The 24,184-nt window shown below is 48.6% G+C and overlaps 2 protein-coding genes across 2 annotated transcripts in view; one reads left to right on the top strand and one right to left on the bottom strand.

The window, feature by feature from the left end:
- The window catches only part of LOC116986490 (cadherin-22-like), a 523,346-nt gene that overhangs the window by 230,245 nt on the left and 268,917 nt on the right, over window positions 1-24,184 (top strand). The gene's annotated exons all lie outside the window — the stretch shown is intronic.
- Window positions 13,860-17,069, bottom strand: LOC116986491 (E3 ubiquitin-protein ligase TRIM69-like). The gene is made up of 2 exons (XM_033042074.1): window positions 17,016-17,069; window positions 13,860-14,566 (listed from the first exon to the last, which is right to left on the bottom strand). The coding sequence occupies exon 2, from the start codon at window positions 14,292-14,294 to the stop codon at window positions 13,953-13,955; it is 342 nt and encodes a 113-aa protein (XP_032897965.1). The 5' UTR covers window positions 14,295-14,566; window positions 17,016-17,069; the 3' UTR covers window positions 13,860-13,952.

The raw sequence follows: 24,184 nt of genomic DNA, 5'->3' as shown, positions 1-24,184 counted from the left end.
CACTAGATCGGAATCATGATCATGTCAGCCAGGATCTGAGGAGGGAAACAGAGAAACATAGAAAATAGGTGCAGGAGTAGGCCATTCGGCCCTTCGAGCCTGCACCGCCATTCAATATGATCATGGCTGATCATCCAACTCAGTATCCTGTACCTGCCTTCTCTCCATACCCCCTGATCCCTTTAGCCACAAGGGCCACATCTAACTCCCTCTTAAATATAGCCAATGAACTGGCCTCAACTACTTTCTGTGGCAGAGAATTCCAGAGATTCACCACTCTCTGTGTGAAAAATGTTTTTCTCATCTCGGTCCTAAAAGATTTCCCCCTTATCCTTAAACTGTGACCCATAGTTCTGGACTTCCCCAACATCGGGAACAATCTTCCTGCATCTAGCCTGTCCAACCCCTTAAGAATTGTGTACGTTTCTATAAGATCCCTCCTCAATCTTCTAAATTCTAGCGAGTACAAACCGAGTCTATCCAGTCTTTCTTCATATGAAAGCCCCGGGCGGGAGTGGCTGAATCTGAACCCAACGGCTGTAACCCCAACACCAGACGCCGCTGCGGCGGAGCCCGCTCCCCTCGCCTGCCCCCGCCACCGGGGCCCAAGCCATCTTACCCCCACACCACCCCCACTGGGCCCACGCCACCCCCACTGGGCTCATGCCACCCTCGCTGGGCCCACGCAACCCCCGCTGGGCCTACGCCACCCACGCTGGGCCCACGATACCCCCGCTGGGCCCACGCCACCCCCACTTGGCTCATGACATCCCCGCTGGGCCCATGCAACCCCCACTGACACCCGCTGGGCCCCCGCCACCCCCACTGGGCCCACAACACCTTCATCACCCCCGCCCGCTGGGCCCGCACCACCTTCATCTTTTGCAAGAAAGAGGAGGGGATGTGAGAGGGGGGAGGGAGAGAGAGAGGGGAAGGGAGAGGAGAGAGAGATGGGGGAGGGGAGAGGGAAAGGGGGATTATCTTGAGTGAGATTGCAAAATTAAGGTAGGTTTTAGAGCTATTATATTTTCTCCTCCATATAAATAATATCAAACAATTGGAACTGCTTTCTTTTCCTTGATAATAATACAGAAAAATATGAATTCCATAGTTTGTGACATAAATACACCTTTTAATGGGATCATTACATACAGATGTAACATTTCCATTTTGAGATCGGGGGGATGGGGGGGGGGGGGGGGGTTCCCATTCACCACTTCGCACCTACTTAAGGCAAAACTCCAGTATGAAAAGAGTGGACGCTTTCCCACCCCAACCAACACTTCACACCCACTCACAGCCTGACCTCAGTCTGCAAAGACTGGGCCCTTCTACACCCACCCCACTCCAATCACCACTTCACACCAAATGACTTCACTTCCACAGACACCTCTGTCAAGCTTCTCAAGTTTGCGGATGACACAACCCTGGTTGGACTGATCCAGGATGGGGATCTCTGTACTCTTTTCAGTTTGACATATTTCCTTTAACATGGTGCCCAGAACTGAACACAATATTCTAAATGCGGTCTCACCAACGTCTTATACAACTGCAACATGACCTCCCAACTTCGATACTCAATACTCTGACTGATGAAGGCCAAAGTGCCAAAATACTTTTTGACCACCTGATATACCTGCGACACGACCTTCAAGGAACCATGCAAACATCAACCATTCCTCTGCCCATCTGGCTAATTGATCCAGATCCTGCTACAATCTTTCACAACTATCTTCACTATCTGCAAACCCACTCACTTCTGTATCATCAGCAAACTTGCTAATCTTGCCCTGTTCTGTGACGTTTCACAGAGTGCTGGAGTAACTCAGCGGGTCAGGCTGAGTATGGAGGTTGGGAGGTCATGTTGCAGTTGCATAAGAAGGTGGTGAGGCCGCATTCAGAGTATTGTATTCAGTTCTGGGCACCATGTTATAGGAAAGATATCATCAAACTGGAAAGGGTACAGTGAAGATTTATGAGGATGTTGCCAGGACTAGATGGGCCAGAGCTATAGGGAGAGGTTGAGTAGGCTGGGACTCTATTTCATGGAGCACAGGAGGATGAGGGATGATCTTATAGAGGTGTATAAAATCATGATTTGAATAGATATGGTTGAGTCTTTTGCCCAGAGTAAGTGAATCGAGGAGCAGAGGTGAAGGGCAAAAGATTTAATAGGAATCTGTGGGGTATGTTTTTCACACAAAGGGTGGTAGGTGTATGGAACAAGCTGCCAGAGGAGGTAGTTGAGACAGGGACTATCGCAACATTTAAGAAACAGTTAGACAGGTACGTGGATAGGACAGGTTCAGATGGATATGAATCAAACGTGGGCAGGTGGAACTAGTGCAGATGGGACATGCTGGGCCGAAGGGTCTGTTTCCACACTGTATCACTCTATGACTCTATCTTTCCCTCTCAAACCCATTCTCCTGCCTTCTCCCCATTACCTCTGACACCCGTATCAATCAAGAATCTATCAATCTCCTCCTGAAAAATGTCCATTGACTTGACCTCCACAGCTATCTGTGGCAATGAATTCCACAGTTCACCACCCTCTGACTTAAGAAATTCCTGCTCATCTCCTTCCTAAAGGAATGTCTTTTAATTCTTCGGCTGTGGCCACTGGCCCTAGACTCTCCCACTAGTGGAAACATCCTCTCCAAATCCACACCATCCAGGTTTTTACCAGGCTGGGACAGACGGCAACAGCTTCACACCGTGTCCCAAAGCTCGTGTCCTGTCCTGCATCACCCAAGGCAGCAGAGACATTATAGGAGAGGGCAAGCACCGTAACAAAGTATCTCACAACGGTTTGGGTAACATTCAGGAATGTTTATGCATGCCACATCATGAATATTACTGAAGAACGGTCTTGACCCGAACTATAATCTATAGCTTTTCTCCAGAGATGCTGCCTGATCCACTGAGTTACTCCAGCACTCTGTGACATATCACCTATCCATGTTCTCCAGTGATGCTGCCTGACTCACTGAGTTACTCCAGCACTCTGTGACATGTCACCTATCCATGTTCTCCACAGATACTGCCTGACTCGCTGAGTTACTCCAGCACTCTGTGAAACGTCGCCTATTCATATTCTCTGCAGATGCTGCCTGACCCACTGAGGTTCTCCAGCACTTTGTGACTAGTTTCCCTTCACGAATCTGTCCAAACCCACTCTCCCCCCTCCTTTCCTATGTTCCTTTCCACCCATAAACCTCTCTCTGCCTTTACATTTCACTCCTCTTTCAAATCTGCTCTACTTATCTACATGCATTTTTCTTCTTCACTTTTTAGTCATAGAATGATGCAGTGTGGAAACAGGTCCTTCAGCCCAACTTGCCCACACCGACCGACATGTCCCATCTAAACTAGTCCCACTCACACGCGTTTGGCCCATATCCATCTAAATCTGTCCTATCCATGTACGTGTCCAAATGTCTCTTAAACATTAGGATAGTCCCAGCCTTAACTACCTCCTCTGGCAGCTCGTTACACACACCCAGCACCCTTTGTGTGAAAAAGCTACCTCAGATTCTTGTTAATTTCTGAAATATTGGTCATAAATTTGGTGCAAAAATGCTCCAAAACAAGGCTCAGAATGGATCAGAGAGCATCTAAAACCACAGAGCTTCCAGGGCCCTTAAGTGGGCCGTGGACCCTGGCATCGAGGGACTTCATGCTTCGCGCTCATGATGTGCGCAGCACGCACACTATTCCACATTAAGTTTTTTGTAATCCTGTCATGCCACCCCCCTTTTTGAAAAGCTTCGTACGGGCCTGATATTTAATACTGGACTTATGGGGCGATTCAACGTCCTCTGGTTCCAGTCGTGAATTACATCATTTGTCCAGCAAGGGTCGCCCTATAACCATATAATAACCATATAACAATTACAGCACGGAAACAGGCCATCTCGGCCCTACAAGTCCGTGCCGAACAATTATTTTCCCCTAGTCCCATCTACCTGCAATCAGACCATAACCCTCCATTCCTTTCCCATCCATATACCTATCCAATTTATTTTAAAATTATAAAATCGAACCTGCCTCCACTACTTCCACTGGAAGCTCATTCCACACAGCTACCACTCTCTGAGTAAAGAAGTTCCCCCTCATGTTACCCCGAAGCTTCTGTCCCTTAATTCTGAAGTCATGTCCTCTTGTTTGAATCTTCCCTACTCTCAATGGGAAAAGCTTGTCCACGTCAACTCTGTCTATCCCTCCCATCATTTTAAAGACCTCTATCAAGTCCCCCCTTAACCTTCTGCGCTCCAGAGAATAAAGACCTAACTTATTCAACCTTTCTCTGTAACTTAGTTGCTGAAACCCAGGCAACATTCCAGTAAATCTCCTCTGTACTCTCTCTATTTTGTTGACATCCTTCCTATAATTGGGCGACCAAAATTCATTGTTACCCTCTTGCGTTTAATATCTGTGTTACAAGCCTTGGAATTTTCTTCTATCCTATTCGCCAATGATCCTACATTGCCACTTCAAACACCCCCTGGTTCCTCTTGCTCCCTGTAGGTCAGCAAGAAGGGAACCATATTATCTTTGTCTCCACAGACATCATGTTGCCAGCTTGTGACCAGATGTTCATGTCAGACTAAGAGAGGATCTGGCTTGAACATCATGGAAATTATGACAATGCTCAATGTGATAAGTACAACTACTCTGCCCGATAAAGATGCAGCCAGTCCTGCCATGGAATGGTGTGTGTTAATGGGAGCAAGGCAGTAATATGGCACCGGAGAAAATAAACCATTTATTTGGAGACACTAGATCGGAATCATGATCATGTCAGCCAGGATCTGAGGAGGGAAACAGAGAAACATAGAAAATAGGTGCAGGAGTAGGCCATTCGGCCCTTCGAGCCTGCACCGCCATTCAATATGATCATGGCTGATCATCCAACTCAGTATCCTGTACCTGCCTTCTCTCCATACCCCCTGATCCCTTTAGCCACAAGGGCCACATCTAACTCCCTCTTAAATATAGCCAATGAACTGGCCTCAACTACTTTCTGTGGCAGAGAATTCCAGAGATTCACCACTCTCTGTGTGAAAAATGTTTTTCTCATCTCGGTCCTAAAAGATTTCCCCCTTATCCTTAAACTGTGACCCATAGTTCTGGACTTCCCCAACATCGGGAACAATCTTCCTGCATCTAGCCTGTCCAACCCCTTAAGAATTGTGTACGTTTCTATAAGATCCCTCCTCAATCTTCTAAATTCTAGCGAGTACAAACCGAGTCTATCCAGTCTTTCTTCATATGAAAGCCCCGGGCGGGAGTGGCTGAATCTGAACCCAACGGCTGTAACCCCAACACCAGACGCCGCTGCGGCGGAGCCCGCTCCCCTCGCCTGCCCCCGCCACCGGGGCCCAAGCCATCTTACCCCCACACCACCCCCACTGGGCCCACGCCACCCCCACTGGGCTCATGCCACCCTCGCTGGGCCCACGCAACCCCCGCTGGGCCTACGCCACCCACGCTGGGCCCACGATACCCCCGCTGGGCCCACGCCACCCCCACTTGGCTCATGACATCCCCGCTGGGCCCATGCAACCCCCACTGACACCCGCTGGGCCCCCGCCACCCCCACTGGGCCCACAACACCTTCATCACCCCCGCCCGCTGGGCCCGCACCACCTTCATCTTTTGCAAGAAAGAGGAGGGGATGTGAGAGGGGGGAGGGAGAGAGAGATGGGAAGGGAGAGGAGAGAGATGGGGGAGGGGAGAGGGAAAGGGGGATTATCTTGAGTGAGATTGCAAAATTAAGGTAGGTTTTAGAGCTATTATATTTTCTCCTCCATATAAATAATATCAAACAATTGGAACTGCTTTCTTTTCCTTGATAATAATACAGAAAAATATGAATTCCATAGTTTGTGACATAAATACACCTTTTAATGGGATCATTACATACAGATGTAACATTTCCATTTTGAGATCGGGGGGAGGGTGGGGGGGGGGGGGCTTCCCATTCACCACTTCGCACCTACTTAAGGCAAAACTCCAGTATGAAAAGAGTGGACGCTTTCCCACCCCAACCAACACTTCACACCCACTCACAGCCTGACCTCAGTCTGCAAAGACTGGGCCCTTCTACACCCACCCCACTCCAATCACCACTTCACACCAAATGACTTCACTTCCACAGACACCTCTGTCAAGCTTCTCAAGTTTGCGGATGACACAACCCTGGTTGGACTGATCCAGGATGGGGATCTCTGTACTCTTTTCAGTTTGACATATTTCCTTTAACATGGTGCCCAGAACTGAACACAATATTCTAAATGCGGTCTCACCAACGTCTTATACAACTGCAACATGACCTCCCAACTTCTATACTCAATACTCTGACTGATGAAGGCCAAAGTGCCAAAATACTTTTTGACCACCTGATATACCTGCGACACGACCTTCAAGGAACCATGCAACCATCAACCATTCCTCTGCCCATCTGGCTAATTGATCCAGATCCTGCTGCAATCTTTCACAACCATCTTCACTATCTGCAAAACCACTCACTTCTGTATCATCAGCAAACTTGCTAATCTTGCCCTGTTCTGTGACGTTTCACAGAGTGCTGGAGTAACTCTGTGGGTCTGGCTGAGTATGGAGGTTGGGAGGTCATGTTGCAGTTGCATAAGAAGGTGGTGAGGCCGCATTCAGAGTATTGTATTCAGTTCTGGGCACCATGTTATAGGAAAGATATCATCAAACTGGAAAGGGTACAGTGAAGATTTATGAGGATGTTGCCAGGACTAGATGGGCCAGAGCTATAGGGAGAGGTTGAGTAGGCTGGGACTCTATTTCATGGAGCACAGGAGGATGAGGGATGATCTTATAGAGCTGTATAAAATCATGATTTGAATAGATATGGTTGAGTCTTTTGCCCAGAGTAAGTGAATCGAGGAGCAGAGGTGAAGGGCAAAAGATTCATAGGAATCTGTGGGGTATGTTTTTCACACAAAGGGTGGTAGGTGTATGGAACAAGCTGCCAGAGGAGGTAGTTGAGGCAGGGACTATCGCAACATTTAAGAAACAGTTATACAGGTACATGGATAGGACAGGTTCGGAGGGATATGAATCAAACGTGGGCAGGTGGAACTAGTGCAGATGGGACATGCTGGGCCGAAGGGTCTGTTTCCACACTGTATCACTCTATGACTCTATCTTTCCCTCTCAAACCCATTCTCCTGCCTTCTCCCCATTACCTCTGACACCCGTATCAATCAAGAATCTATCAATCTCCTCCTGAAAAATGTCCATTGACTTGACCTCCACAGCTATCTGTGGCAATGAATTCCACAGTTCACCACCCTCTCACTTAAGAAATTCCTGCTCATCTCCTTCCTAAAGGAATGTCTTTTAATTCTTAGGCTGTGGCCACTGGCCCTAGACTCTCCCACTAGTGGAAACATCCTCTCCAAATCCACACCATCCAGGTTTTTACCAGGCTGGGACAGACGGCAACAGCTTCACACCGTGTCCCAAAGCTCGTGCCTGTCCTGCATCACCCAAGGCAGCAGAGACGTTATAGGAGAGGGCAAGCACCGTAACAAAGTATCTCACAATGGTTTGGGTAACATTCAGGAATGTTTATGCATGCCACATCATGAATATTACTGAAGAATGATCTTGACCCGAACTATAATCTATAGCTTTTCTCCAGAGATGCTGCCTGACCCACGGAGTTACTCCAGCACTCTGTGACATGTCACCTATCCATGTTCTCCAGTGATGCTGCCTGACTCACTGAGTTACTCCAGCACTCTGTGACATGTCACCTATCCATGTTCTCCACAGATACTGCCTGACTCGCTGAGTTACTCCAGCACTCTGTGAAACGTCACCTATTCATATTCTCTGCAGATGCTGCCTGACCCACTGAGTTACTCCAGCACTTTGTGACTAGTTTCCCTTCACGCATCTGTCCAAACCCACTCTCCCCCCTCCTTTCCTATGTTCCTTTCCACCCATAAACCTCTCTCTGCCTTTACATTTCACTCCTCTTTCAAATCTGCTCTACTTATCTACATGCATTTTTCTTCTTCACTTTTTAGTCATAGAATGATGCAGTGTGGAAACAGGCCCTTCAGCCCAACTTGCCCACACCGACCGACATGTCCCATCTAAACTAGTCCCACTCACACGCGTTTGGCCCATATCGATCTAAATCTGTCCTATCCATGTACGTGTCCAAATGTCTCTTAAACATTAGGATAGTCCCAGCCTTAACTACCTCCTCTGGCAGCTCGTTACATACACCCAGCACCCTTTGTGTGAAAAAGCTACCTCAGATTCCTGTTAATTTCTGAAATATTGGTCATAAATTTGGTGCAAAAATGCTCCAAAACAAGGCTCAGAATGGATCAGAGAGCATCTAAAACCCCAGAGCTTCCAGGGCCCTTAAGCGGGCCCTGGACCCTGGCATCGAGGGACTTCATGCTTCGCGCTCATGATGTGCGCAGCACGCACACTATTCCACATTAAGTTTTTTGTAATCCTGTCATGCCACCCCCCTTTTTGAAAAGCATCGTACGGGCCTGATATTTAATACTGGACTTATGGGGCGATTCAACGTCCTCTGGTTCCAGTCGTGAATTACATCATTTGTCCAGCAAGGGTCGCCCTATAACCATATAATAACCATATAACAATTACAGCACGGAAACAGGCCATCTCGGCCCTACAAGTCCGTGCCGAACAATTATTTTCCCCTAGTCCCATCTACCTGCACTCAGACCATAACCCTCCATTCCTTTCCCATCCATATACCTATCCAATTTATTTTTAAATGATAAAATCGAACCTGCCTCCACTACTTCCACTGGAAGCTCATTCCACACAGCTACCACTCTCTGAGTAAAGAAGTTCCCCCTCATGTTACCCCTAAACTTCTGTCCCTTAATTCTGAAGTCATGTCCTCTTGTTTGAATCTTCCCTACTCTCAATGGGAAAAGCTTGTCCACGTCAACTCTGTCTATCCCTCCCATCATTTTAAAGACCTCTATCAAGTCCCCCCTTAACCTTCTGCGCTCCAGAGAATAAAGACCTAACTTATTCAACCTTTCTCTGTAACTTAGTTGCTGAAACCCAGGCAACATTCTAGTAAATCTCCTCTGTACTCTCTCTATTTTGTTGACATCCTTCCTATAATTGGGCGACCAAAATTCATTGTTACCCTCTTGCGTTTAATATCTGTGTGACAAGCCTTGGAATTTTCTTCTATCCTATTCGCCAATGATCCTACATTGCCACTTCAAACACCCCCTGGTTCCTCTTGCTCCCTGTAGGTCAGCAAGAGGGGAACCATATTATCTTTGTCTCCACAGACATCATGTTGCCAGCTTGTGACCAGATGTTCATGTCAGACTAAGAGAGGATCTGGCTTGAACATCATGGAAATTATGACAATGCTCAATGTGATAAGTACAACTACTCTGCCCGATAAAGATGCAGCCAGTCCTGCCATGGAATGGTGTGTGTTAATGGGAGTAAGGCAGTAATATGGCACCGGAGAAAATAAACCATTTATTTGGAGACACTAGATCGGAATCATGATCATGTCAGCCAGGATCTGAGGAGGGAAACATAGAAACATAGAAAATAGGTGCAGGAGTAGGCCATTCGGCCCTTCGAGCCTGCACCGCCATTCAATATGATCATGGCTGATCATCCAACTCAGTATCCTGTACCTGCCTTCTCTCCATACCCCCTGATCCCTTTAGCCACAAGGGCCACATCTAACTCCCTCTTAAATATAGCCAATGAACTGGCCTCAACTACCTTCTGTGGCAGAGAATTCCAGAGATTCACCACTCTCTGTGTGAAAAATGTTTTTCTCATCTCGGTCCTAAAAGATTTCCCCCTTATCCTTAAACTGTGACCCCTAGTTCTGGACTTCCCCAACATCGGGAACAATCTTCCTGCATCTAGCCTGTCCAACCCCTTAAGAATTGTGTACGTTTCTATAAGATCCCCCCTCAATCTTCTAAATTCTAGCGAGTACAAACCGAGTCTATCCAGTCTTTCTTCATATGAAAGCCCTGACATCCCAGGAATCAGTCTGGTAACGTACACATGACGGGTCTGGACAAGAGCCTCTTTCCATCTTATGGAATAGATGGGAGAGTGCTGGTAAATAGAGGCGAAGGGGAAGGAACTGGGGCAATAAATGGCAAGAGATACGTGAATTTGGGTGAGGATGGCAGACCGATGGATATTCCCGCTGCTGATGGCGACGGGGAGAAAACTTGCAACAGAATTGGAATCTGAACAGAGAGAATGTGCTGGGTGCCAAGTAGGATGGGTTGGGGATCAGCGGTTGGAGAAGGGGAAGCAACATGGTGACGGGGATTGGGGATGAAAATAAATACCTGTGGGGGACAATTGGATGAACAGGGAGATCTGAAGGGGATAAGGTTTACCTGTAACTGGAGAATACAATGTACATGCCGTTGGGTTGTAGGCTGATCAAACTATGAGGTGTTCGTCTGCCCTACCAACTGATTTGTTTGAATCAGCCCTGAATTATTGGGGAATTCTGCATTTATCGCACACTGTTACCCACTATTTGTGATTGTGCCCTTATACTGAATCAAAGTGAATATGTAACTCCTTACCTTCAGAAATATCAAACTGTCCATTTGATTCATCCGCTCCTGCAGCTTTAGGAGTTGCTCTTGAATAGAGTTTAACTTCTCTTGAATCTCTCGTAGATTATTCTCCATTGGGTTTAGAACGCTCTCCTCTTCTTCCCGGAGTTCCTTGTGAAAGCGCTGCTCTTCCTCATTGAGAATCTGGCGCAGTTCAGCAAATACCGATGTGATGTGGGTCAACAGGTTCTGTGACTGTTCCTGTCAAATGAAAGATGAAGATCAATAATATCGAGCCTGGAATCTAAGACAATAGCACAAGATCAGATAAGGGAAACTGGAAACCTTACCCGAACTCCAGAAATCTTCTGTTTCTGTTGCTGCTCCATTTGCTCCCCCGCTGATTTATCTTTTGTGAGAGTCTCTAAGGATGTTTTAATCCGCTCCTGTGGATTGAGATTCAGATTCAGCGAGTAAAATAATTAGACCAGACAGAACCAATGAACCAATGAAAGGGTCAAGAGCTTCAAATTCCTGGGCGTGCACATCTCTGAAGATCTCTCCTGGTCCGAGAACACTAATGCAATTATCAAGAAAGCTCATCAGCGCCTCTACTTCCTGAGAAGATTACGGAGAGGCGGTTTGTCAAGGAAGACTCTCTCTAACTTCTACAGGTGCACAGTAGAGAGCATGCTGACCGGTTGCATCGTGGCTTGGTTCGGCAATTTGAGCGCCCTGGAGAGGAAAAGACTACAAAAAGTAGTAAACACTGCCCAGTCCATCATCGGCTCTGACCTTCCTTCCATCGAGGGGATTTATCGCAGTCGCTGCCTCAAAAAGGCTGGCAGTATCATCAAAGACCCACACCATCCTGGCCACACACTCATCTCCCTGCTACCTTCAGGTAGAAGGTACAGGAGCCTGAAGACTGCAACAACCAGGTTCAGGAATAGCTACTTCCCCACAGCCATCAGGCTATTAAACCTGGCTCGGACAAAACTCTGATTATTAATAACCCATTTTCTGTTATTTGCACTTTATCAGTTTATTTATTCATGTGTGTATATATTTATATTATAGTATATGGACACACTGATCTGTTTTGTAGTAAATGCCTACTATGTTCTGTGTGCTGAAGCAAAGCAAGAATTTAATTGTCCTATCAGGGACACATGACAATAAACTCACTTGAACTTGAACTGTAGACACGGAACTGCACATTAAAGATTTACAAAGACTCAAACAGCTGGAGAACTCAGTGGGTTAGGAAGCGAATCAACGGAGAGCCGCAGGCTGTCTCACCTGGAATGATTGCTGGAGTCCCTGTATGGATGTAAGGGCGAAGGTATAGGGACAGGTGTTTCATCTCCAGCGGTGGCTGGGACTGGGGCAAGTACCCGGGCAAAGGGCTGGTTTTGGGTGGGAGTCTGTGTGAACCGAACAGTCGCCGAGGGAGCGCGGTCCGCAAAATGCAGAAAGGAAATTCTGATAATGAAATTCTGTTTGTTTTTACCTTGTAGCTTTCAACGGCTTCTTTAATCGGCAGGAAACGGTGAGAGTTGTGTTCCCGCGCGTCTCGGCAGATCAGGCAGATCAGTTTCTTGTCGGTTTCACAAAACAGCTTCAGTTCTTCCTGATGTTTCTCGCACTGAAGTTCTTTCCTTTCCGTGTTCAGGCTCAATTCTCTAGCTTTCTCAGTCATACTCGCCAAGGCCCGATTCACCCTGAGGGTGCGGTCTGTAGATTCCTCTCTACATTCCGGGCAGGAGTTTCTCCCCTCCCTGTCCCAACTCTGTGTGATACAGGAGCGGCAGAAGTTGTGCCCGCACTCCAGTGTAACCGGATCGGTGAAGAAATCCAGGCAAATGGGACAAATCGCGTATTCGGTTAAACCCTGGATCTGGTGTTTCGAAGCCATTTTAACTCCGACCACTTCCTCCCCCCTTCAGGAAGCTGCCAGCCCGCACAGAACCGCAGTTGTCTACTACGCCGCACGTTGCAGTGCGCGGGGAATTGATGCCGTGCTGAATAATAGGAGGTAGACAAAAATGCTGGAGAAACTCAGCGGGTGAAGCTGCATGGAGAGAAGGAATAGCTGACGTTTCGGGTCGAGACCCTTCTTCATACTGATTATCCGTGAACGTCTCCTATTCCTTCGCTCCATAGATGCTGCCTCACCCGCTGAGTTTCTCCAGCATCTTTGTCTACCTTCGATTTTTTTTCCGGCATCTGCAGTTCTTTCTTAAAAGACTGTGTTGGATAATGTTGAAGAAGGAACTGCAGATGCTGGAAAATCGAAGGTACACAAAAATGCTGGAGAAACTCAGCGGGTGCAGCAGCATCTATGGAGCGAAGGAAATAGGTGACGTTTCGGGCCGAAACCCTTTTGCTGCGAGTGTTCCGGGCGAAGAGCCTCTGGCAATCTCCCACTGATTTCATAGCAGCAAGCGGCTGGTAACTCGTTAAACTAGTCTGAGCATGACAGGAACCGGGCGGACGAGCGCCGGCTGTCTAAGGAAACATAGAAACATAGAAAATAGGTGCAGGAGTAGGCCATTAGGCCATTCGGCCCTTCGAGCCTGCACCGCCATTCAATATGATCATGGCTGATCATCCAACTCGGTATCCTGTACCTGCCTTCTCTCCATACCCCCTGATCCCTTTAGCCACAAGGGCCACATCTAACTCCCTCTTAAATACAGCCAATGAACTGGCCTCAACTACCTTCTGTGGCAGAGAATTCCAGAGATTCACCACTCTCTGTGTGAAAAATGTTTTTCTCATCTCGGTCCTAAAAGATTCCCCCCCTTATCCTTAAACTGTGACCCATTGTTCTGGACTTCCCCGACTCCCCGCCACCTCCACCTCCCAGTAATGTCTCCCCGATGCGAATCCCTCCGATCCCAGCACACACAGACTGCCTGTAAACCTCTTCCCGGTGTCAGGGAGACTCGTCCGGGTCCCGGTCCATCTCACCCTCTTCCGATCCTCAGACACCTCGAGCCGCGGACCCGCTGTTTCCACATCCAGGGTGACGGAGACTGGGGGGAGAAGCAGAGAATCAGAGAGTCCCCGGGGGTCGGGGGGGACTCCCACAGATGCTGCCTGACCCGCTGAGTTACTCCAGCACTCTGTGAAACGTCATCTATCCATGTTCCCCACAGATGCTGCCTGACCCGCTGAGTTACTCCAGCACTCTGTGAAACGTCATCTATCCATGTTCTCCAGAGATGCTGCCTGATCCACTGAGTTACTCCAGCACTCTGTGAAACGTCATCTATCCATGTTCTCCACAGATGCTGCCTGACCCGCTGAGTTACTCCAGCACTCTGTGTCTATCCACAGTTAGGATGGGTGGAGGTGACGGGTGGTGGCGGATGAGGTATCGGAGTGGGTGGGTAACGTCACGGGCATGTGGTGCCGGGACTGGCTGTTGAGCCGGCTGATCTTCATGGGCTCGGCGTTCTTGCCCCCGTCGGTGAGACAGGGGCAGAAGTAGGGGTAGAGGGTCTCAGAGAACGTGTGGGTGAAGGTGTACAGGTGCGCCATGCTGCCGGCATCGTAGAAGGACACCTGGCCGCCCTCTTGGTCCATGTAGACGCCGACGGTCAGAGGTCCGCGCTCCAGGGTGAGGGGGGTGGGGGGCTCGGTGACAACCTGGTACCACTCGCCTCTCCGCAGGCTCATCCTCCAGTAGCCTTCCCGGGGCCGGCGCTCCACCCTGCCCTTCCTCTGACCACGCCGAGGTCCCACTCCGTCTGGCCGCCAACCTCCACCTCCCAGTTAGTGGCAGCCGGGCGCGAAGCCCTGCGCCGCCAACACGCCGGCACATCGGTCAAACCTCCACCGGGACTCGGGCAGGGACTGCCGCTCCGCCCCCATCCACACGCTGCACAGATCCCCGGACAGCTGCAGCCGCGAGTTAGCCGTGTCTGGGTTCAGGGTGAGCGGGGCCGGCACTGTTTATTAAACCAAAAATAATTCAATCAATTATTAACATTAATACTATAATACAAGTCAAACAAGTCTCGACCAGAAACATCAATCATTCCTTTTCTCCAGAGATGCTGCCCGTCCTGCTGAGTTACTCCAGCATTTTGTGTCTATCGAATAAACAATAGACAAAAGGTGCAGCAGTAGGCCATTCGGCCCTTCGAGGCAGCACTACCATTCACCGTGATCATCCACAATCAGTACCCCGTTCCTGCCTTCTCCCCATATCCCCTGACTCCACTATCTTTAAGAGCTCAATCTAACTCTCTCCTGAAAGCATCCAGAGAATTGGCCTCCACCGCCCTCTGAAGCAGAGAATTCCACAGACTCACAACTCTCTAGGTGAAAAAATGTGTGGCCCCTGTTTCTGGGCTTCCCCAACATTGGTAAAATGTTTCATTCAAGCATAGAAAATAGGTGCAGGAGGAGGCTATTCGGCCCTTCGAACCAGCACCGCTATTCATTGCGATCATGGCTGATCGTCCCCTATCAATAACCCGTGCCTGCCTTCTCCCCATATCCCTTGATACCACTAGCCCCTAGAGCTCGATCTAACTCTCTCTTAAATCCATCCAGTGATTTGGCCTCCATGGCCCTCCGTGGCAGGGAATTCCACAAATTCACAACTCTCTGGGTGAAAAAGTTTTTTCTCACCTCAGTCTTAAATGACCTCCCCTTTATTCTAAGACTGTGGCCCCTGGTTCTGGACTCGCCCAACATTGGGAACATCTTTCCTCCATCTAGCTTGGCCAGTCCTTTTAAAATTTTATATGTTTCTACAAGATACCCCCTCATCCTTCTAAACTCCAGTGAATACAAGCCTAGCCTTTTCAATCATTCCTCATATGATAGTCCCGCCATCCCAGGGATCAATCTCGTGAACCTACGCTGCACTGCCTCAATCACAAGGATGTCCTTCCTCAAATTAGGAGACCAAAACTGCACACAATACTCCAGATGTGGCCTTACCAGAGCCCTGTACAACTGCAGAAGAACCTCTTTACTCCTATACTGAAATCCTCTTGTTATGAAGGCCAACATTCCATTAGCTTTCTTCACTGCCTGCTGTACCTGCATGCCAACTTTCAGTGACCGGTGTACAAGGACACCTAAGTCTCGCTGTACCTCCCCCTTACCTAACCTAACCTCATTGAGATAATAATCTGCCCCCTTGTTTTTGCCTCCAAAGTGGATAACCTCACATTTATCTATAGTACTATATTGCAGGCCTCCCGTTGGGTCCCAGCATCACACGGGAGGCTGGTTCCCCAACGCAATATTCCACGTCTCCACCAATTCCAATATTGGTGGGGGGGGGGGGGGGGCTTTCTGGAGCGCTAGTATGGGTGTTGTGGGCTGAGGGGACTGGTTTCCCGAGGGCTCTGTCTCTCTCTCTTTCACTCTGTGTCTCTCCCTCTCTTTCTCTGTTTCTCTGTGTATCCCTATCTGTCTGTCTCTCTCTCTCTCTCCCTCTCTCTCTATTTTCTCACTCAGTCTCTCCAGCTCCACCTTTGCCAGGCAACCACAGATGACCTTTCACCCCCAGAGGGTTCACGACCTACTCCTGCCTTTAACCACAACATCCGAGTCCGAGTATAGAAGAGAGATTGAGCAACTGTCCATATGGTGCAGGCACAATAACCTGGCCCTCAACACCAGCAAAAACCAAGGAACTGATTGTGGACTTTGGAAGGAGTAGGATAGGGACCCACAGTCCCGTTTATATCAACTGTGGTTGAAAGGGTCAAGAGCTTCAAATTCCTGGGCGTGCACATCTCTGAAGATCTTTCCTGGTCCGAGAACACTGATGCAATTATCAAGAAAGCACATCAGCGCCTCTACTTGCTGAGAAGTTTACGGAGAGTCGGTTTGTCAAGGAGGACTCTCGAACTTCTACAGGTGCACAGTAGAGAGCATGCTGACCGGTTGCATCGTGGCTTGGTTCGGCAATTTGAGCGCCCTGATGAGGAAGAGACTACAAAAAGTAGTAAACACTGCCCAGTCCATCATCGGCTCTGACCTTCCTTCCATCGAGGGGATTTATCGAAGTCGCTGCCTCAAAAAGGCTGGCAGTATCATCAAAGACCCACAACATCCTGGCCACACACTCATCTCCCTGCTACCTTCAGGTAGAAGGTAAAGGAGCCTGAAGACTGCAACAACCAGGTTCAGGAATAGCTACTTCCCCACAGCCATCAGGCTATTAAACCTGGCTCGGACAAAACTCTGATTATTAATAACCCATTATCTGTTATTTGCACTTTATCAGTTTATTTATTCGTGTGTGTATATATTTATATAATGGTATATGGACACACTGATCTGTTTTGTAGTAAATGCCTACTATGTTCTGTTGTGCTGAAGCAAAGCAAGAATTTCATTGTCCTATACAGGGACACATGACAATAAACTCACTTGAACTTGAACTTGATCATGTCGGTGTCGGTGATGAGCTTAACATGATGTACACTGTGAAAAAAGAACATAAGGAAATAAGAGTAAAAGAGCCCTCAGCCCCTCAGTCTGTAATGGCAATCAATGTGAATTTTTTTTTTAAAGTCACATACCGTAGCCTGGATATCTCTGTCCCTCTCTCTGTCCCTGCCTGTGTGTGTGTGTCTATCTCTCTCTCTATCTCTCTATTTTCTCACTCAGTCTCTCCAGCTCCAGGCAACCACAGATGACCTTTCACCCCCCAGAGGGTTCACGACCTCCTCCTGCCTTTAACCACAACATCCCAGCGCCAGACAGAAACAAACGTCTATCCACGGCGACTTCAAGACAGATGAGATGTTCCCTTTGCAAAGATTTCATCCTCTTTTAAAATTATTTTAAGTTGTTTCACTGCCCACAAGAAAAATGGCGGAGGGAAGCGGCGATAATGGGAACGAATGGGCAGAGCCGCCCTTAACAAAGATGGCCGCCCTCCCCGGGACATTAGTGCCCGTAACAAAGATGGCCGCCCTTCCTCAAGGTTTGCCAGAGTGAGCAACACCGGAAATTGGAGGAACAGCACCTCATATTCCGCCTGGGTTGTTTGCGTCCCGAGGCATGAACGTTGAATTCTCCCAGTTTTGCTAGCTCTTGCTGTCTCCTCCCCTTCCTTAACCCTCGAGCTGTCTCCTCTCATCCCCCCCCGCCCTCGGGCTCCTCCTCCTCCCTTTTTCATTCCTTCTCCCCCCACCCCCCACCCCCCATCAGTCTGAAGAAGGGTTTCGGCCCGAAACGTCGCCTATTTCCTTCGCTCCATAGATGCTGCTGCACCCGCTGAGTTTCTCTAGCATTTTTGTCTACCTTCATCAAGGTTGCCTACTTTGAATTTAAGAAGGAACTGCAGATGCTGGAAAATCGAAGGGACACAAAAATGCTGGAGAAACTCAGCGGGTGCAGCAGCATCTGTGGAGCTCCATAGATATAGATGCTGCTGCACCTGCCGAGTTTCTCCAGCATTTTTTGTCTACCTTTGAATACTTTGAAGTTCTCCTCCTTTTTAGAATCATATGGTGCAACACAATTGTAAAAGCTAACTGTTTCAGGACTGGACGAGGGATGGTCAAGATTATAAACAATGATCTCCTTACCTTTTTTTATTATTATTTTTAATGTCTTATTCTCTTTTTTCTATTTTCTTTTCCTCAACTTTCTTCACTCATTCGTCTTTTTTCTTTTTCTTCACACACTATATATCTCACGCCTTTCTATCCTTTACAATCTAATTTATTTTTCTTATTCTTATTTTTTTTTTAAATGAAGCTGTACATAAAATGTATTATGAAAACATATGTTGGGCTCTTTGGTGCCATGTGATTGTACTTGCTTCAAATAAAATAAAAAATATATTTTTTAAAGAATACTTTGAAGTTCTCCTCCTACTGCGAAATCCCCATCAGTTCAGTGACATTAGTGCCTGTACCAAAGATGGCCGCCCTCCAAGAGGCGTGCCCGCTACAACAATGGCCGCCCCCATGGGTGACGTCATCGGGGAGCGGAGGAGCAGCGATGGGGGATTCCCCCGGAGCGCAGAGCGAGGAGAAGGAGGAGGCGCTGTACAGAAAGTACAGCCAGATGAGGAGGAAGGTGGGGTGGAGAGGGTGGGGAGAGACACGGGGAGACAGTGGAGGAGGGTGGGGGAGAGAGAGGGTGGAGGAGAGTGGAGAGAGGGTGGAGGTGAGTGAGGGGGAGAGAAGAGGGAGAGAGGGGGCCTGGGAGGAGGGTGGGAGAGAGAGGGGGAGAGAGGGTGTTGGGAGAGTGAGAGGTGTTGGGGTGGAGTGAGAGAGAAGAGGGGTGTGGGGGAGAGTTGGGGAGAGAGAGAGGCGACGGGGTGAGAGAGGGAGAGGGAAAAAGTGGGGTGGTGGAGGTTTGGGAAGAGAGGCGAAGTTTGGGTGAGAGAGGGGAGAGAGGGTGGGGGAGAGAGGAGAAAGAGGAGAGAGGGTACTGATTTTGGATGATCAGCCATGATCGCGGCAGTGCTAGCTTGAAGGGCCGAATGGCCTTCTCCTGCACCTTCTTTCTGCGTTTACTCTGAGGAACATGAGGTCTAAGCTGAAGATAGACACAAAATGCTGGAGTAACTCAGCGGGACACGCAGCATCTCTGGAGAGAAGGAATGGGTGACCAAATCTGAAGAAGGGTCTCGACCCGAAACGTCACCCATTCCTTCTCTCCAGACATTTTGTGTCTATCTTTGATTTAAACCAGCACCCGCAGCTCTTTCCTGCACACGAGATCTACGCTGTTTTTGTTTGACCGTCCAACAGAGAGATCTGGTTCATCGCGACTGGAAACTCCAACTGCCCCATCCCATGAGCCAGGCGCGGGCGGACTCACGGGCGGAGAATCACGGCTTCGCTTCACGCTACGCCCGCTTTCCCTCGCTGCTAAACTGCTCCCAGACGCCGGCTCTCCGCCACCATCGTCTGTCGGCTGTCCTCCCCACAACATCGAGCGCCGGCTCTCCGTGCAACATCTCCTGCCCGGATATCTCCCAGTGGCTGCGCTGTGACCCAGAACATCAGACCCAGACAGAGAGAAGGTGCGGAGCCACGAGAAGACCCAAGCCATCACTGCCCACCTCCAGTCTGGTGGCACCCCGAGTGACACTATGCAAGAGGAGAGGTCTACCCGCCCCAGGGCCAACAAACGTGAGACCAATAAACCTGAGAGCAGGAGACCCTGATCACATTCATCCTTGGACATTCCTGACATTTCTCCAAGACTCCCTGCACACTCCTCCTGAACTCCTCCTCCATACATTGGACATTCCCAACCTTCCTCTTAGTTCCTTCTTAAACTCCATAGAAGCTGCTCCACCCGCTGAGTTTCTCCAGCCTTTACGTGTACCTTCGATTTTCCAGCATCTTAAACACTTTGTCTACTCCACTGCGAAATCTCTTCAAGGTATGCCTGCCTTGAAGAAGTTCTCCTCCTCTCTCCGGAGACAGTTCCACAACCTCCTCTCTAACTGCCCCCTCTAGTCCTTGCTGTCTCCTCCCCTTCCTCAGCCCTCCTGCTGTCTCCTCCCATCCCCCAGCCTTCGGGCTCCTCCTCCTTTTTCCTTTCTTCTCCCCCCCCCCCCCCCCCCCCCCCCCCCCCGATCAGTCTGAAGAAGGGTTTCGGCCCGAAACGTTGCCTATTTCCTTCGCTCCATAGATGCTGCTGCACCCGCTGAGTTTCTCCAGCTTTTTTGTGTACCTTCGATTTTCCAGCATCTGCAGTTCCTTCTTAAACACTTCCTCTTAGACTACTTGGAAGTAGAACATTCCTCCGAGATTTCTTGGACATTCCATACCTTCCTCTTAGACTGCTTGGACCTTCTGAAGATTCCTCCTCGATTCCTTGGACATTGCTCCTTGGACATTCCCATTTCTCCCAGATTGCTTGGACTTTCCTGACGTCACCCCTGGACTCTGTAACACTTCACTCCTTGGCGCCTGGATTTCAATGGGAACCTGGGCCCAACCCTGTCACCACCTGGGACGTGAGGTCCACTAAGGTGCCACCACCACCTCCCCCTGCCTGACCGCACGGGTCCTCCCCGAACCTCTGGGCAGTCGGCAGATTGTTGGACGACCTTCTCAGCCAGCGCGCAGACTAACCATGCTTGATCCTCTGGGGCGGAATGGGGTTCGATCGTTTCGGCCGCTGTTGGCTTCTCAAGACCAACGCGTGCCCCCCGATACTGACCAAACTCTGCTTCCACTGCACAACTTTCAATAAAGCTTATGCTGTTTGCATCAACAATGTCTCTGTATATCTGTCCAAATCTATCTTAAAGTCATAATGAACGGTGGTGCAGCGGTAGTTACTACCTAACAGCGTCAGAGACCCGGGTTCGATCCTGTATTAGTCTCCACTGCCTTCTGAGGTAGAGAATTCCACAGATTCACAACTCACAGATTTGAGTATAGGAGCTGGGAGGTTCTACTGCAGTTGTACAGGGTCTTGGTGAGACCACACCTGGAGTATTGCGTACAATTTTGGTCTCCTAATTTGAGGAAAGACATTCTTGCCATAGAGGGAGTAGAGAGAAGGTTCGCCAGACTGATTCCTGGGATGTCAGGACTTTCATATGAAGAAAGACTCGATAGACTCGGCTTGTATTCGCTAGAATTTAGAAGATTGAGGGGGGATCTTATTGAAACTTACAATATTCTTAAGGGGTTGGACAGGCTAGATGCAGGAAAATTGTTCCCGATGTTGGGGAAGTCCAGAACTAGGGGTCACAGTTTGAGGATAAGAGGGAAGTATTTTAGGGCCGAGATGAGAAAATCATTTTTTACACAGAGAGTGGTGAATCTGTGGAATTCTCTGTCACAGAAGGTAGTTGAGGCCAGTTCATTGGCTATATTTAAGAGGGAGTTAGATGTGGCCCTTGTGGCTAAAGGGATCAGGGGGTATGGAGAGAAGGCAGGTACAGGATACTGAGTTGGATGATCAGCCATGATCATATTGAATGGCGGTGCAGGCTCGAAGGACCGAATGGCCTACTCCTGCACCTATTTCTATGTTTCTATGTTTCTCTGTGTGAAAAAAGTGTTTCCTCATCTCCGTTCTAAATGGCTTACCCCTTATTCTTAAACTGCGTGGCCCCTATATTGAGGGTCTCTCCACTATTCCACCTCACGCATGTGCGGCATCTGCTGACTCTTGTGTCCCAGTGAATTCTGGACATTATCCATTATTACATTAAACAAATCGCATGCTCGTAGAACTTCCAAATAGCAGAATATGGTTTAAAAATATGCAGCACGTCAAGAAGGTTTAGTACAAATGTCATGCACGCAACCTCATGCATGTCAGGAAGTCCAGTTCGCTGCAGAGCCGCTTTCAACTGATGCCGAGCTGTCTAAATGTTTAAGAAAGAACTGCATATGCTGGAAAATCGAAGGTAGACAAAAATGCTGGAGAAACTCAGCGGGTGAGCAGCATCTATGGAGCGAAGGAATAGGTGACGTTTCGGGTCGAGACCCTTCTTCAGACTGCCTCACCCGCTGAGTTTCTCCAGCATGTGTGTCCACCACCGAGCTGTCTAAATGCTTGCGCGGCGCAGGGTCCCCACCTGCTGGTAAAACCCGATACTGCGGAATCGGCCGATATATGAACCCATTGCCCGTGGGGATGGTGAATCTGGGGCAGAGAGAATGAACAGATTGCGATGCTGGAGGCCGGCATCGACGTGGGAGCAGCGGCGGTGACTGAGACACAATCCGGCATGACGAGAGAAACGAACAGGAGAGACCTCAAGAGCTACCGGGTTGTCTAACTTGAGTAATACATTGTGCTATTATTTACATTGTTTTTCATCAACTTCACGAGTTAATACAAAACTGTTCTTAATAAACAAAACTTAACCTTCTTATTAAGGAACTAATGTCAGTAGGTGATCAATGTATCAGGATGTAGATGTCGCTGCAAGACCAGCATTTATTGCACATCACTAATTGCCCTCTGAGTTGATCGCTCGGACAATTCCAAGGACATTTGATCTTCAACCACTTTGAACGAGATGAATCTTAAACAAAATGAGAGTGGTTGCGGTCATTGTATTTCAGACAGTTTATTTATTTCAAGAATGTGAGGTGATGAACTGTATTTAAGGTGGGGGGGAAATACTTCAAATTGTGTCCCTGGTTTGTGCCAGTGGATTCCTCGTTCGGTAACTAAATCCGTGCCTCGTCACCGCACCCCAACCTCCAGTTGATGCCTCGAGTTCACCACTTCCTATTGGATTGCGGCCCTTGGGTTCAAGCCGGGATTATTCCCGTCATGATCTTCCACACCTCTATAAAATCACCCCTCATCCCACTGCGTTCCAGGGTATAAGGTCCTAGTCTGCCCAACCTCTCCCTCTAGTGAGGCCCTCAGGCCCAGGCAACATCCTCATCAATATTGTCTACACCCTTTCCAGTTTATCCACATTCTTCACACAGCAGAGTGAACAATACTGAACATGTTACTCCAAACTGACCATCCTTAATATGAAATGATGCACGGTTTCTCCAAATATAGATGCATCTGAAGACTGGAGCGTGAGAGACGAGTGCACTGATGTGGATTAAAATATGTTTACTTCCATGCTGATCCCGGGCTGTGAACGGAGATGCGGGCTGCGGGTTCCACTGCCCAACAGGGGCAACGCCTCCTCAGTTACACCTCCTTAGCGCCAAAGATCCTATAGGATCTTTGTTTAGCGCTGGTCCCTGTTCCTTTCTGCCCTGCCTTAGACAATCCCAGGGCAATCTCTCCGCTTTCGTCTCACTTCAGGCCGGTTTAATGCCTAACTGACCCCTCCCTCGTGTGAGATTAGTTGGGAGTGGCCAGGACACTGAACACTGAACACTTGCAGCCCAATAACATTCATTGCCCGGGACGGCAGCGCGCGCAGTGGAAAACACTTTGAACCAGGAAGTGGAGGTTAAAATGGCTTCGAAAGACAGGTTCGAGACTTTAACCGAGGAGGCAGTTTGTCCCATCTGCCTGGATTTCTTCACCGATCCGGTGTCACTGGAGTGCGGGCACAACTTCTGCCGCTCCTGCATCACACAGAGTTGGGACAGGGAGGGGAGAAACTCCTGCCCGGAATGTAGAGAGGAGTTTACAGACCGCACCCTCAGGGTGAATCGGGCCTTGGCGAGACTGTCTGAGAAAGCTCGAACACTGAGCCTGAATCAGACAGAGAAGGAAAATAAACTTCAGTGCGAGGAACATCAGGAAGAACTGAAGCTGTTTTGTGAAACTGACAAGAAGCTGATCTGTGTGATTTGTCGAGATGGGCGGGAACACAGAGATCACCGCTTCATGCCGGTTAAAGAAGCTGTTGAAACCTACAAGGTAAAAGCAAACCGATTCTGATCACATCATTGTGTCATGTTTTGTATATTTTCTGACATTTTTCTTCTCTGATCTGAAACCCAACTCCAGGATCAGGTGAAATCTTCCTTCGAATCTCTCACAAAAAAGAAATCAGAGATCGAGCAAATGGAGCAGCAACAGAAAGAGAAGATTTCTGTTGTTCTGGTGAGGTTTTCCAATTTCGATTTCCTGATCTTGTGTAGTTTTCATCAATGTGATGCATGTAACGTCAG

The sequence above is a fragment of the Amblyraja radiata genome, chromosome 23 (genome assembly GCF_010909765.2).
Source record: "Amblyraja radiata isolate CabotCenter1 chromosome 23, sAmbRad1.1.pri, whole genome shotgun sequence".
Taxonomy (NCBI): Eukaryota; Metazoa; Chordata; class Chondrichthyes; order Rajiformes; family Rajidae; genus Amblyraja; species Amblyraja radiata.
The sequence above is the reverse complement of the archived record's forward strand: the minus strand, read 5'-3'. Positions and strand labels throughout refer to the sequence as shown.

Coding starts and splice junctions, on each gene's coding strand:
- LOC116986491 (XM_033042074.1), bottom strand. CDS start 14,294: ATGAGCCTGCGGAGAGGCGAGTGGTACCAGGTTGTCACCGAGCCCCCC.